The sequence below is a fragment of the Rana temporaria genome, chromosome 4 (assembly GCF_905171775.1).
Source record: "Rana temporaria chromosome 4, aRanTem1.1, whole genome shotgun sequence".
NCBI classification, from domain to species: Eukaryota; Metazoa; Chordata; class Amphibia; order Anura; family Ranidae; genus Rana; species Rana temporaria.
Window position 1 is genome coordinate 466,419,100 of NC_053492.1, and position 16,292 is coordinate 466,435,391.

The following is a 16,292-nucleotide window of genomic DNA, read 5'->3' on the forward strand; positions in this document are numbered from 1 at the left end:
TTCCTTCTTCTTCTTCTTCCTTCTTCTTCTTCTTCCTTCTTCTTCTTCCTTCTTCTTCTTCCTTCTTCTTCTTCCTTCTTCTTCTTCCTTCTTCTTCTTCCTTCTTCTTCTTCTTCCTTCTTCTTTTTCCTTCTTCTTTTTCCTTCTTCTTTCTTCTTCCTTCTTCTTTTTCCTTCTTCTTTCTTCTTCTTTCTTCTCCTCCTCCCTCCTCCCTCCTTCTTCCTCCCTCCTTATTCCTCCCTCCTTCTTCCTTGCTTAGTCATAAGAGCAGAGCATTGTATACCAGCATTGTACGTAAACAAAGGGGCTGAAGGGTCTTTCACACAATGAAACTCATAAGATCTAACTGAACCTAATGATACCATCTGACGTGTTTCAAGGAACATACCCCCTTTCTTTATATTTATTCTGAAGAAGAGGGTATTTCCCCCGAAACATGTCAGCTGGTATTATGATATTTGGAGCTTATGAGTTCCACTGTGTGAAAGACCCTTTTAGCCCTTGGTTCATGTACAGATCTGTTATCCTATTTGCTTTTGTTAGTATGTACCCCTTTTATCCTTAAATAAAGTGCTTTTGTTAATGCACTAGGCCAGTGGTCTCTAGACTTTCTTAACGCAGGGCCAGTTTACCGTCCTTCTAATTTTAGGGAGGGCCGGACTGTGGCCAGCAGGAGTAGAACATGTCCTGGTGTCAGTAGGAGTAAACGTTGCCCCATTTTTGGTATTAGGAGGAAGAATAGTGCCCCATCATGGGTGTCATGTGGAAGGGATAGTGCCCCACTATTGGTGTCATGTGGGAGGGATAGTGCCCATCATCGGTGTCAGTGGGAGGAATAGTGCCCATCATCGGTGTCAGTGGGAGGAATAGTGTCCCATCATTGGTATCAGTGGGAGGAATAGTGTCCCATCATTGGTATCAGTGGGAGGAATAGTGCCCCATCATTGGTGTCAGTGAGAAGGATAGTGCCCCATCATGGGTGTCAGTGGGAGGAATAATGCCCCAATAATGCCCCATCCTGGGTGTCAGTGGGAGGAATAGTGCCCCATAATTGGTGTCAGTAGGTGGAATAGTGCTCCATCATGGGTGTCAGTGGGAGAAATAGTGCCCATCATGGATGTCAGTGGGAGAAATAGTGCCCATCATGGTTGTCAGTGGGAGGAATAGTGCCCATCATGGTTGTCAGTGGGAGGAATAGTGCCCATCATAGGTGTCAGTGGGAGGAATTGTGCCCATCATGGGTGTCAGTGGGAGGAATAGTGCTCCATCATGGGTGTCAGAGGGAGAAATAGTGTCCCATCATTGATGTCAGTGGGAGGAATAGTGCCCATCATGGGTGTCAGTGAGAGGGAAAGTGCCCATCATGGGTGTCAGTGGGAGAAATAGTGCCCATCATGGGTGTCAGTGGGAGAAATAGTGCCCATCATGGGTGTCAGTGGGAGGAATAGTGCCCCATCATTTGTGTCAATGGGAGGAATAGTGCCCCATCATTTGTGTCAATGGGAGGAATAGTGCCTCATCATTGGTGTCAGTGGGAGAAATGGTGCCCCACCATGGGTGTAAGTGGGAGGAATAGTTCCCATCATGGGTGTCAGTGGGAGGAATAGTGCCCATCATGGGTGTCAGTGAGAGGGATAGTGCCTCATCATTGGTGTCAGTAGGATGAATAATGATCATCATTGGTGTCAGTGAGAAGAATAGTGCCCATCATCGGTGTCATTGGGAGGAATAGTGCCCCGTTTCTCAGTGTCAGGAACTATACCCCACTGCTGCTGACAGTAGGGGGAATAATATCCCATGGGCCAAATTAAAGCTAGCAAAGGGCTGAATCCGGCCCCGGGGGGGGGGGGGTCGGGGGGCTCAGTTAGGACACCAGTGCACTCGGCCTTTGCACCCCTTTGTTTGTTTGATTCCCCAATCTTAAGAGGGCCGCATCGCGCTAAACATTCCAGTCTGGGTTGAGCATCGACAGTTACAACCTGCGGCAATCAGTTTGGTTCTTCTTGCTTACCCTATATGAGGTGTTTGTAGGTGAAATCCCAAGATTATTGCTGCCCCGCCTCTCTAGTACCTTTTCAGTGTGTGTATTCTGTGTATATGTATATTGTGTGTATACTTTGTATGTATACTGTATGTGTGTGTATGCTGTGTATGTATACTGTATGTGTGTGTGTGTGTGTGTGTGTGTATGTGTATGTATACTGTATGTGTATACTGTGTATGTATACTGTGTGTGTGTGTATACTGTGTATGTATACTGTATGTGTGTGTGTGTGTGTGTATACTGTGTATGTATACTGTATGTGTGTGTGTATACTGTGTATGTATACTGTATGTGTATACTGTGTGTGTGTGTGTGTGTGTATACTGTGTATGTATACTGTATGTGTGTTTGTGTGTATACTGTGTATGTATACTGTATGTGTGTGTGTGTATACTGTGTATGTATACTGTATGTGTGTGTGTGTATACTGTGTATGTATACTGTATGTGTGTGTGTGTGTATACTGTGTATGTATACTTTATGTGTGTGTGTGTGTATACTGTGTATGTATACTCTGTGTGTGTGTGTGTGTGTGTGTGTGTGTGTGTGTGTGTGTATACTGTGTATGTATACTGTGTGTGTGTGTGTATACTGTGTATGTATACTGTATGTGTGTGTGTATACTGTGTATGTGTGTGTATACTGTGTATGTATACTGTATGTGTGTGTGTATACTGTGTATGTATACTGTATGTGTGTGTTTGTGTATACTGTGTATGTATACTGTATGTGTGTGTTTGTGTATACTGTGTATGTATACTGTATGTGTGTGTATACTGTGTATGTATACTATATTGTGTGTGTATACTGTGTATGTATACTGTATGTGTGTGTGGATACTGTGTATGTATACTGTATGTGTGTGTGTATACTGTGTATGTATACTGTATGTGTATACTGTGTGGCCCCATAATCTATTGCCGGGGGGGCCCCATAATCTTCTATTGCCCGGGGGCCCCATGAGTTGTCAGACCGCCCCTGAACCCCCCCCCCCCCCCTTTTGTTTGTATTATTTTAATACAATATCTTGCTAAGAATCATATATCTTAAATGGCGTATTTCCTGGCGAAATCATGTAACAGTCTGGAGATGCTTTTAGAAAAAAAATACAAACAAAAAGGTGAACTCCATGGAAAATGTGTTTTCAGGGGGAGGGAAAGTGCTGGCTGTAGATTGTAGATGAGTCATGGCTGTGGGTGGAAATCATTATCGCTTAATAAGGGGCAGGAGATTACTTTTATCTGGAAACCACAGAAGCCTTTTCTATTACTGCCATTATGATTGAAATGACACAAATTGGTGCCGTGTATCGGTAAAGATCACAGGTCCCGGCACACGTGTCCTCGTAGAGCAGAACCGTCTTCTCGTCTGTTCATCGTCTGTTAGCGGCACGTTGTTGTTTCTCCTCTTTTCTGTAGATTTCTATCAGTTGTTGTTATCACGGTAACAGAGAGCCCTAAATATGAACATCTTTTATGTTGCAAGATTATAATGCCAGAGATAATAAATACTGTATATAGTAGAGTGAAGAACATAATAAACTGCTTAGGTGGAAGGCGAGGTAGGTGTTCTCTATGTCTTCTTTTAGGTTGCTATCATTTTAGGTAATTTTGGACTGTTATGGTTCAAGCTGAGCACCAGTAATTAGTAAAAATGTACCCTTGCAGGGGGACCCCCGCTCATTAAATCTAGGGGTGCTTCAATCAGGAGTAATACTAATGCCCCATACATTTCCGACAAGAAAAGTCCGATGTGAGCTTTTGGTCGAAAATTCCGACCATGTGTAGGCTCTAGGGTTGTCCCGATACTACTTTTTTAGGATTGAGTACAAGTACCGATACTTTTTTTAAAGTACTCGCCGATACCGAATACCGATACTTTTGTTTAATGTCATGTGACAGTGGCGGTATTTTTTTTTTTTTTACACCATTTTTTTTTTTACAATTTTTTTTTTACAGTGATTTTTTTTTTTAGGGGGGAGGGGGGTTGTAGTGGATTGTCAGTGTGTGTTTTTTTTTTTTATTATTATTAGACTGCACGGGGGTAGAGCGGCATGAAGGGGGAGAAGACGGCTCGGGGGGAGAGAAGATGGCACGGGAGGGAGCATAGCACGGAGGGGGAGAAGACGGCTCGGGGGGAGAGAAGATGGCACGGGAGGGAGCATAGCACGGAGGGGGAGGAGACGGCTCGGGGGGAGACAGAATACGGCACAGGGGGAAAAGCACAGCACGGAGGGGGACGAAGACAGCAGGGGGGTGGAGAGCACAGCACGGGGGGAGAAGACAGCAGGGGGGAGAAGACAACACTGAGAAGACTTGTAACTCCCCCCACCACCCGATACCTGACTGCCCAGGTATCGGGTGAAGCATCGGAGCATTTACCCCGAGTACAAGTACTCGGGAAATGATCGGTATCGGTACCGATACTAGTATCGGTATCGGGACATCCCTAGTAGGCTCCATCTGACTTTTCCTGTCGAAATTTTCCGCCAACAAAAATTTGAGAGCTGGTTCTCCATTTTTTCGATGGAAAAAAATCCAATCGGAAATTCCGATCCTCTGTAGCAATTCCTGACGCATGCTCTGAAACAATTCGACTCATGCTCGGAAGCATTAAACTTCATTTTCTCGGCTCGTCGTAGTGTTGTAACGTCACCGCGTTCTAGACGGTCGAAAGTTCAGAGAACTTTTGCGTGTTCAGACCGTTCTCATCGGATGGACTGATCGTGTGTACGAGGCTTAAGTGATGACGCCAAGTGATCACCCACAGCTTGGAGCTTCCGGAAGAAGAGGAGAGTGCCAGAACTGGTCAAACCAAGGTGTAAGGTAAGTAATATTGGTCCTGTGCTACTCTCCTTCTCTAGGACACTCCAGGCCATGGTTGGTTCCTCCACATATGTGGTTCCTCCACATACAATGCAGGCCTAACAACTGTCTACTGTACGTGATGACGTCAAGTGACCACCCACAGCTTGGAGCTTCCAGAAGAAGAGGAGAATGCCGGAACTGGCCAGACCATGCACTGGTCCTGTGCATAAAATCTCTTCTCTGGGGCACTCCAGGCCATGGTTGTCATTCCTGGTTCCTCCACATATAATACAGGGTTAATAGCAGTGTACTGTATGTGATGAGGCCGGGGAGAAGAAGTGAACACCGGAGCTGGTCAGACCAAGGGGTAAGGTAAGTTAGAATGACAACGTTGACATCACACTGGACATCCCTATCCATCTTTTGGGCGGAGACATCCAGTGTGATGACAACATTGTCATTCTCTGTTTTTAATAAATTGAAAAAGGTGGAGGTTTATAAACAGCGGGACTGTAAGGCTTGATTCACACTGCTGCAAACCCAAAGTTTGTGTGATTTTCTTGCGTTTTCCCTGTGACTTTCCTATGACTTGCTTGCCATTTCCTTACGACTTGCTTGAGACTTTTGTGTTTTTAATGTGTTTTTGTATTTAACATTGCAGTCTATGGCACTCAAATCCCACCAAAGTCACAGAAAAGTAGTGCAGGAACCTTTTTTTGTTGCCGCAACTTGAGTCGCATTGATGAAGGCGACACCCATTGAAATGAATGTGTTTTGACTTGAAACCCTAGAACTTGGTACCCTAGAAATCCATGGAAACCTGGTTGAGAAATCCTGCCATAGACTATTATTTAAGACCATATAGTAATTCATCCACTGCTTTACTTCTAACAAATTCTACTTATACCAGTCTTTTCTCAATCTTTGTATCACAGAGGAACCCATTAAATAACTTCTGGTGGTCTCAATAAACTCCTGACAATAATTAGCAGGGCCTGCCATCAGGAAAAATGGGGCATGGGCCCCCTGGAGCAGAGAACCAGGGGGGGGGGGGTGCTGTTACCTCAAATTGAGAAGTGGGGGACTATGCCGCGAATTGAGAAGCGGAGGGGGTGCCGCCACTAATTGAGAAGCGAGGGGTGACACAAATTGGGGGGGATGCCCTGGGGACCTCTGGGCCCATTGCAAAAAAACGATACAAAAAATATATATAAAAAAATTATATATAAAAAAAAAGGGGGGTAGCCATCCGGGGCCCTGGGGATATAAAAAAAAGGGGGGGACTTTGGGCCCTTTAATAAAAATGTATAAAATTTATAAAAAGTTAATAAAAAAAGGGGGGATGCCATCCGGGACCTCTGGGCCCTTTAATAGAAAGAAAAAAAGAAATAGAAAAAAATATATAAAAAATGTAAACAAACAAAAGGGCCCTGGGGACCTCTGGGCCCTTCAATAAAAAAAAAAAAATATATATATATATATATATATATATATATATATATATATATATATATATATATATATATATATATATATATATATATATATATATATATATATAAAAAATCATTTTATAAAATAAAAGGGGGTTGCCATCTGGGGACCTCTGGGCCCTTTAATAAAAAAAAAATATATATATATATATATATATATAAAAACAAAAAAATATTTTTATAAAATAAAAATAAAAGGGGGTTGCCATCCGGTGCCCTGGGGACCTCTGGGCCCTTTAATAAAAAATATATATATAAAAAAAAAACATTTTATAAAAATAAAAGGGGGTTGCCATCCAGGGCCCTGGGGACCTCCAGGCCCCTTACAAAAAAAAGGGGGGTTGCCATCCGGGGCCCTGGGGACCTCTGGGCCCTTTAATAAAATATATATATATATATATATATATATATATATATATATATATATATATATATATATATATATATATATATATATATATATATAAAAACAAAAAAATATTTATATAAAATAAAAATAAAAGGGGGTTGCCATCTGGGGCCCTGGGGACCTCTGGGCCCTTTAATAAAAAATATATATATAAAAAAAAAAAAAACATTTTATAAAAATAAAAGGGGGTTGCCATCCAGGGCCCTTGGGACCTCCAGGCCCCTTACAAAAAAAAAGGGGGGTTGCCATCCCCCTGGGGACCTCCAGGCCCCTTACAGGTGTACTGCCTGTACCCCCCTGATGGCGGCCCTGATAATTAGTACAGTATATCTTTATTTATATCTTTCATGGTGCATTAGTATGATGGTCAGTGGGAAGAATACTCCTTATTTTTGTGGTCTTTGGGGCAATCCCCACCTTACAGATAGTTAAAATGGTAATTCTTCTCAGTGGTTATTTATCCAAGAGGCAGAATTTGCTCAAGGAACCCATAGTCCTGAGGGTACCACAGGGCTCCACGGATCCGTGGTTGAGAGAGGCTGACCGATACTGTCCAGTCACCGAATGCAACGCGACCTTTGTTTCATTTATTCTTTGAACTACATAAAACTGCTTAGTAAATCACACGCGTTACCATGTTGCACATTACATTAAAGCATCTTTCGAAATTATTTTATCAGAACACATCATTCCTTTTGTATGTGGCAAATAAGGTCTCATTGTTGATTATTAGGTAGTCGGTATTAAGAAGAACCTATTTTGAAAAAATGGAATGAAGTGTAATTTTTGATGGCTTTTTCCTGGAAATAATGGAATGTTAACAGCAAGTCCATCTGGAGTGGGTCAGGAAATACGAGTGAATACAGAATGTTCCTCTGCATCAAGTGAACAGACAAGTATTGTGCTTAATTGTCTAATCAAACAAAGCTCCTGTTTTCCAGGAACACAGCGCTATGCAGAAGGTACACTGCACACAAGTTGACAAAATAGTGGCCCAGTTTGATAAGGAAAAGTTGACTCTTGAGAAGAACTTAGAAAAAGCGATCAAGAAGAAAGGGTAAGAGCAGCTAATAAAGAGAAATCCAAATCATACATACAAAGTAATTACAAAATAAAAAAAATTAAAAAACGAGTTACGTAGGGTTTACTAAAGTACTAAAGAACTCGAATTTAAAAAATAAAAATAAAAAGGCTTTACGAAATTAAATTACGGCTTTTGAGTTGCGGCCATAATAACACAAAAGTTTGACTTCACACTGCGCTAGTTTTAGTTTTGGGTAAACCAACTCTTTAATTTAATTTAGCACTTTGTAGCTCGATAATAATGGCAGTTCCCAGGTTAAAGTGGAGGTTCACCCGGAAATTGCTATTTTTAACCTTAGATTGATGCTCATTTTGTCTAGGGGAATCGGCTAGTTTATTTAAAATTGAAGCTGTACTTACCTTTTTAGAGAGCGATCTTCTCCGCCGCTTCCGGGTATGGGCTGCGGGACTGGGCGTTCCTATTTTGATTGACAGTCTTCCGAAAGGCTTCCGACAGTCGCATCCATCGCGTCGCGATTTTCCGAAAGTAGCCGAACGTCGGTGCGCAGGCGCAGTATAGAGCGGCACCGACGTTCGGCTTTTTTCGGCTACTCGTGACGCGATGGATGCGACCGTCGGAAGCCTGTCGGAAGACTGTCAATCAAGAAGGAACGCCCAGTCCCGAAGACCATACCCGGAAGCGGCGGAGAAGATCGCTCTCTACAACGGTAAGTACTGCTTGGATTTTAAAACAACTAGCCGATTCCCCTAGACAAAACGATCTAAGGGTAAAAAAAAATGTATGGGTGAACTCCCGCTTTAAGTCTCTGGGGCAGATCCTCAAAGATCTGCACCGGCGCAGCGTATCTGAGATACGCTACGCCGCCGTAACTTACCTGGCTTTAGTTTGAATCCAGAAAGAATTTGCGCCGTAAGTTACGGCGGCGTAGTGTATCTCTCGCGGCTTAAGGGCGCGGAATTCAAATGCGGCGAGTAGGGGGCGTGTTTCATTTAAATGAAGCGCGTCCCCGCGCCGAACGAACTGCGCATGCCCCGTCCGTCAAAACTCCCAGGGTGCATTGCTCCAAATGACGTCGCAAGGACGTCGTTGTTTTCGGTGTGAATGTAAATGGCGTCCAGCCCCATTCACGGACGACTTACTCAAACGAAGAAAAATTTTCAAAATTAGACGCGGGAATGACGGCCATACTTAACATTGAGTACGCCATCAGATAGCAGCTTTAACTATACGCCGGAAAAAGCCGAACGGAAACGACGTAAAAGAATGCGACGGCCGCTCGTACGTTCGTGGATCGTCGGAAATAGCTAATTTGCATACTCGCCGCGGATTACGACGTGAACGCCACCCAGCGGCCGCCGGAAAATTGCATCTTAGATCCGACGACGTACTAAGGCGTACGCCTGTCGGATATAACACAGATGCCGTCGTATCTTGTTTGGTGGATACCAAAACAAAGATACGACGCGCAAAATTTGAAATTACGCGGCATATCAACAGATACGCTGGCGTAATTTCTTTGAGGATCTGCCCCTCTCAATTTAAAGTGTGCTACTTTAGGTACATTATACATTGGCTGTTTGTTTTTTTATTATCCAAAATGTAAAGTTTAACAGTCATGCTCTGCTAATGCATTTTTGCAGTTGACTACAGCCAGTATAATTTTAATTTATTATTTTATTATTATTTTTATTTTGTTTATTTCTGATTTTATTATTATTATTTTTATTTTATTTATTTTTTAATAGTATTGTAATTATTATTATTATTATTTATTAATATTTATTTTCTTATTATCTATTTTATTTTAAGCAGTCAACAAAGAAGAATTCCAGGTATGACTATTCTACGAGGGGAGGACAAAACGTTCTTACCCTCACTATGATCTAGATCAGTGTTTCTCAACTCCAGTCCTCAAGGCGCCCCAACAGGTCATGTTTTCAGGCTTTCCATTATTTTGCACAGGTGATTTGATCAGTTTCACTGCCTTAGGGCTCTTTCACACAGGGCGGCTCTGCTTTGCTCAGTGGGGATCGCTCCGTCGATCCCCGCTGAGCCGGCAGATGACAGGTCTGTCTCTGCACACTGTGCAGGGACCGACTTGTCAGAGCGCCGCTCTCCCCTATGGGGGATCGGATGACGACGGACCATAGAGTCCATTGTCACCCGATCCGATCCGCCAGACGGGTGGAAAATAGGGTTTTCCTCCGTCAAACTTTGGCCGGTCGGATGTCAGCGGGCATGTCACCGCTGACATCCGTGGCTCCATAAAGAAGCACGGAGCTCCCATTCAGGTCTGCCTAAAAAACTGGCAGGTGGACCTGAACGGTCCTCCCGTGTGAAAGAGCCCTTAGTAATTACTACGGCTGTATCATCTGAGGGAAATCCTGAAAACATGACCTGTTGGGGCGCCTTGAGGACTGGAGTTGAGAAACACTGATTTTGATGTGCTAGGGATGTGACATTTTGCTGGTTTATAGGTGGATATCTTAGTAATATGCATGCCAACGTTTGTTTTTGTAAGTTGTGGTGAATTATAGTTATAACCAAGAGAAATGGCGTAGGTGTCATGCCTAACCAAGTTGAATACTGAGCAGTGATTAGGTTCCTCCATCTTCAAGGGAAGTCCATGAAGAGATGTCAGCTGTATATGGACCATGGATGAAAGCTAGGTCTATCTATATGATCCTGAGACTAAAGAAATTGGTAAAACATGGAAAAGTGCTTCATCACCCACCTTCAAAAAGGCTAAGGTGTTACGGCTCGGTATTCAACTTTGTCCGGCATGACACCTACTTCATTGCTCTTGGCTCTAACTATAATTCACCACTATCTGCAAAAACTTGGCATGCATATTACTAACTATCTATAAACCTGTAAAATGTAAGATCCCTAACACATCTAGATCATGGTGAGGGTAAGAACTTATTGCCCCTCGTACATGGGTTACATGAGTCCAGCTTGGACCGGTGTAATTAGGCATAAACCATACCCGGCTGAGGCCCCTTGAAGCTGGAAATCACTGTAGTAGACACCGCTACACCAATGATCTCCACTGGCTTCCAGGTCCCGTGCCAAGCGGCTGCCCTGAATACAGGAGGTTGCCTGCTCGGCACAGGCACCATTCAGAGAATGCATTGAATGCATTTTTTTTTTTGACGAGGTTTGGCGGTGACGCCACGCTCTGCTGACTTCCATCATCCAATCACGTGCAAGAAAAATGCTGTTTTATTTTTCCCTGCATGTTATTGGGTATTCTTTGCAAAGTAAAACTTCACCACCTTCAATAAGCTATGCGGGGAATTCCCTTGAAAAGAGACACTTCCCTTGCAAAAGTGAACAGCCTTGGGATACAAGTGGCAAAGATATTTAAAAATAATAATTAAAAAAGGCTTATATAGTCATTCACCTAAAACAAATAAAACATTATACAACGTTATTAATATAAAACAACCATTACTCATATTTTTTATGAAGAGTCAATAAAGTTTTATAATGTTTTAATACATTTTCCTGGTGCCAACATGGCAGTATACATGTGGTAGTATGCTGCCATGGAGTGGCACCAGGAAAAGAAAATTACCGTATTTGATAACATTTTTCCATTTTCCTGGCGCCAATATGGGAGCATACTACCACATGTATGCTGCCACAGATTGGCACAAGAAAAGGAAAATTACGGTAAGTATTTGATACATTTTTTTATTTTCCTGGCGCCAATATGGGAGCATACTACCACATGTATGCTACCACAGATTGGCACAAGAAAAGGAAAATTACAGTAAGTATTTGATACAATTTTATATTTTCCTGGCGCTCACATGGCAGCATACTACCACATGTATGCTGCCATGGAGTGGCACCAGGAAAGGAAAATTACTGTATTTGATAAAAAATTTCAATTTTCCTGGTGCCAATATGGGAGCATACTACCACATGTATGCTGCCACAGATTGACCCAAGAAAAGGAAAATTACGGTAAGTATTTGATACAATTTTCCATTTTCCTGGCGCCAATATGGCAACATTCTACAACATGTATGCTGCCACGGATTGGCCCAGGAAAGGAAAATTATGGTAAGTATTTGATACAATTTTTTATTTTCCTGGCGCCAACATGGTAGCATACTACCACATGTACGCTGACATGGATTGGGACCAGGAAACTAAAAAATTACGGTAGGTATTTGATACAATTTTCTGTTTGCGTGGATGACTAACCAGGCTATTTTTTTTACAAATTTTCCTTACAAATAGTATTTACAAAGACAATAGTCTCCACCCTTTTTTGTTGAAATAATTCTATACAGACAGATCTGTATACCATGCATAGAGAGTAGTATACTAGGGGTTTACCTATTCCCTACTCTATCCAAAATGGGGGGGGGGGGAGGTTTGGCTTTAGATACACTTGATATTTCTCAATAACATGGAAACATTTAATTCCTTGCAAAATCTAACATGCCAAAAATAAAAAATAAATTACAATTCACTAATAACTACATAAATAAAAACGAAGTTTGATAATAAGTAACTTAATAATATAAAAATAGTATATAAAAAAATTAAAATAATTAAAATATTAGTATTTTTTTAAGTTCCATGCCAGAGATCTAATGGACTTCCCTTGCTGTTTTTGCATGTTCAGAAATCAAGGCTGTTGGTTAAGTTGCTAACATTTAAAGAAATATTATACCTATTGATGTGGTTGTAAAAAAAAAAAAAAAGAAATAAAAAATTCCAGGGAGAAAAAATATCTAATTCTGGAACATATTTTGCTGTTTAGAGGAAATAGCTGTGTTGAAATGAAGAAAGAAACAGAAAATAAAATTCAGGTTTTAACTTCAGATCATAAATCCAAGGTAAGAAAATGTCAACCATCATTCACCTTAGCTTCTCATTTCGGATCTTCGCACGCTGATCACTCGTTCTTAACATGAAATTAAAACTAACTGCACTAAAAATTCGGCCGGTCTTGAAAATGAAACTCCCATCACACGTTAAACAGGTGTAAGGGCAGTAATATCTAGACACCCATACCTTTATCCCAAGGGAATCTTTTTTATTTTTTTCACTGTAATCACTCTACTATTAAACCGCAAAACAGTTTTCAATATTGGAAATATAAAAAAAAAACAAGAATTATTTTTTGTAATTTGTAATTTTTTCTTTTTTTGAATTCTTTTTTTTGAATTTTTTTTCATTTGTAATTTTTTGTAAATTGGACTGATTAATCAATTAATCAGTTAAAACTATTAAATTCCGTATATTGAAAACTGATAGCGGCTTTTTGTCATCTAATTTTTCTTTTCTGCTTGATTTGAATAGCATCCATTAAAGCTTTTAAGAACTTGGTGGTGTGTGTTTGTTCTCCGCGCTTAGTGATGGTGTCGGTTTCTATTTCTCACTCCGTGTGGCCATAAACAACATCTGTGGTTTATTTGTTTTATTGCATGCAAATTTATCTTTGGTGATTATCTGATGATTAGTGAAAATGTTTTTTTTGTTGCTGGTTTTCATGTGAATTAAAAGAAAAAAAAATCAGTTTAAAGGGAGTCTCCTTCTATCTTTAGTACGTTACCTGGAAAAAAAGGCTTAATATTTACTTCTCTAGGCTTAAAAACACCCTTGTTTTTAAGGTGCTGCATTAAAGCGGGAGTTCACCCGAAAAAATGTTTTTAACCTTAGATTGATGCTCAGAGAGCGATCTTCTACGCCGCTTCCGGGTATGGTCTTCGGGACTGGGCGTTCCTATTTGATTGACAGGCTTCCGACGGTTGCATACATCGCGTCACGAGTAGCCGAAAGAAGCCGAACGTCGGTGCGGCTCGTACGGCGCCTGTGCACTGACGTTCGGCTACTTTCGGAAAATCGTGACGCGATAGATGCGACCGTCGGAAGCCTGTCGGAAGCCTGTCAATCAAGTAGGAACGCCCATCCCCGAAGACCATACCCGGAAGCGGCGGAGAAGATCGCTCTCTAAAACGGTAAGTACTGCTTCTATTTTAAAAAAAACTACCCGATTCCCCTTCACAAAATGAGCATCAATCTAAGGTTAAAAATTTACTTTTCGGGTGAACCTCCACTTTAATGCACAAATGTTGAGGTGCATTGTGTTAAAAGGGTTGTATGAGTTTTTTTTTTTTTTTTTTTAATAACTGTACAGTTCGTTTCGCACAGAGTGGCCCTGATCCTCATTGTCTGGAGTCCCTCGGCAGCTGCTGTCTCGGCTCCTCCCCACAAGAGCTAACCCCCTCTGGGAAGCTCTCTCCCGGGGGGGTTACCTTGCAGGCACGCTCCCATATGATACACTCGGCGGCCATATTCGCCAAGTGTATGACTCGGCCATGCCCCCCGGCGTGGCGCGTCATTGATTTAAGAGCCAGTGGCTGCGCTGCTAACAATCATCCAATGAAGAGCCGACTAGAGCTGGGGTAAAGCAACGCGGGATCGCGCCCAAGGAGATTTCGGGTCTCAGGTAAGTAAAAAGGGGGCTCGGGGGGACCGGTGACTGCAAGGTGTTTTTTCGCCTTAATGCATAGGATACATTAAGGTGAAAAAAACAGGAAGCTTTACAACCCCTTTAAGGCAGCCCAGTAAACTTAAAATGCAGTATTTAAAGTTCTGCTTGGTTTCACATATCAGGGGTAAGGCGTCAGGATAGAATAGAACACTCCTCCAATTACTGTAGAGAAGAGAATAAATCAGGGTTGACTATTACCAACTCTAAATGGCAGTATCATTTTAAATGCGGACAGGACGTTATCCTTGCCCCCTTGGACAATTCTCTAGAGCAGTGGTCTGCCACCGGGGGGCCAGATGCGGCCCTTTGCTTGCTTTCACCCAGCCCTTGGGGCACCAATGATGGGGCACAATTCCTATCAATGACACCAACAATGGGGCACCGTTTCTCCCAGTGACACCAACAATGGGGCACATTTCCTCTCACTGACACAAAAGATGATACAATATTTACTACTCCCACTGGCCACGGTCCGGACACTCCTAAAGTCTGAAGAACTGTAAAATGGCCCTTTGTTAAGAAAGATTGTGGACCCCTGCTATAGAGGATTGTCCTACATGGACTGTAAGTCTGGCTTTGTTTATCGATGGCAGACAAATCCAACCAAAGGTCCCACACCCTCCTAAAGTCTGAAGAACAGTAAAATGGCCCTTTGTTAAGAGATTGTGGACCCCTGCTCTAGAGGGTTGTCCTACATGGACTGTAAGTCTGACTTTGTTTATCGGTGGCAGACAAATCCAACCAAAGGTCCCACACCCTCCTAAAGTCTGAAGAACAGTAAAATGGCCCTTTGTTAAGAGATTGTGGACCCCTGCTCTAGAGGGTTGTCCTACATGGACTGTAAGTCTGACTTTGTTTATCGGTGGCAGACAAATCCAACCAAAGGTCCCACACCCTCCTAAAGTCTGAAGGACAGTAAACTGGCCCTTTGCTTAGAAAGTATGGAGACCTCTACATTAGAGGATTGTCCAACATGGACTGTAAGTCTGGCTATGTCTCATCAGTGGTAGACAAATCCAACCAAAGGTCCCACACCTGAATAAGTTTACTAGGGAATCCGCAAGAGATGCAAGTGGCGTTATCAAGTGGTATAACAGGATTTATTAAAGCTTTCCAGAAATTCAGAGTATGAGCCTCGGGTAATTTCCATTTCAATACAATGGCCTTCCTGGCATAACATAGAAGCAGGCAATGGGGACATGTGGTTGCTCTGTGAAAGGTCAGGGAACCAACCAGTACTAGAAAACATTTTTTTTTATTTTCATCAGAATGGGAATTGTGGTCAGAGAGAAAGAGAAAATTGAATGACCTCGGACCAAAACTTTCAGATCTGTGAGCAATGTGGGTAAATGGGGGATAGATGTTATTTAAACTCTGTGGCGTCAAGTAAGGCTTTGTGCAACAATTTAAATTGGATCAGTCTATCTCTGACAGCAACCAGCTGAAGGAAGGGGTATTCATTCCCGTACTTCCTCCCAGTCTAACCCATCCATATCTGGCACATCCATCTGCCATTTGGATTTGAGTCCTTTCAGGCTATTATGAACAGAGGGCATGAGGAACTTAGATTCTGGATAGGGGTTTAACAAGAGAAAAGTCTCTCAATAAAGATTCTAACTCAGAGTAGTAGATAGGATCCAACGGAGAGGCTCGAAACTGAAAGTGGTATGCATGGAGGAGTTGCTGATATCTAAAGAAATGGGAGCTGGGAAGTCCAAATAGTTGTTTCAGCTTGATAAAGGATGAAAGGGTGCCTCCGTTGCAGATATCACCAGGAGATTTGATACCCCTGGACGACCAAAACAGGCTCCGGGGATCCAATTAAATTCCAGCAGAGTAGGGTTGAGCCATAGGTGGATGTCGGGAGACCAGCAATTGGAGGTGGCAGAGTTTTTGGATACAGTTAAGTGCTATGCTTTAACAACAGCTTTCAAAGAGAGGGTAAAGGTAAAGGGCGCCTGTACGTCTCTATAC

General features: G+C 42.2%; 1 protein-coding gene across 4 annotated transcripts in view; it reads left to right on the forward strand.

The window, feature by feature from the left end:
* The window catches only part of PLCB4 (phospholipase C beta 4), a 477,241-nt gene that overhangs the window by 426,833 nt on the left and 34,116 nt on the right, over positions 1-16,292 (forward strand). For all 4 annotated transcript variants that reach the window (XM_040351702.1, XM_040351705.1, XM_040351703.1 and 1 more), the window contains 2 exons: positions 7,695-7,810; positions 12,582-12,657. In XM_040351702.1, coding sequence (XP_040207636.1) covers positions 7,695-7,810; positions 12,582-12,657 — 192 coding nt within the window. The remainder of the gene's footprint in view (positions 1-7,694; positions 7,811-12,581; positions 12,658-16,292) is intronic.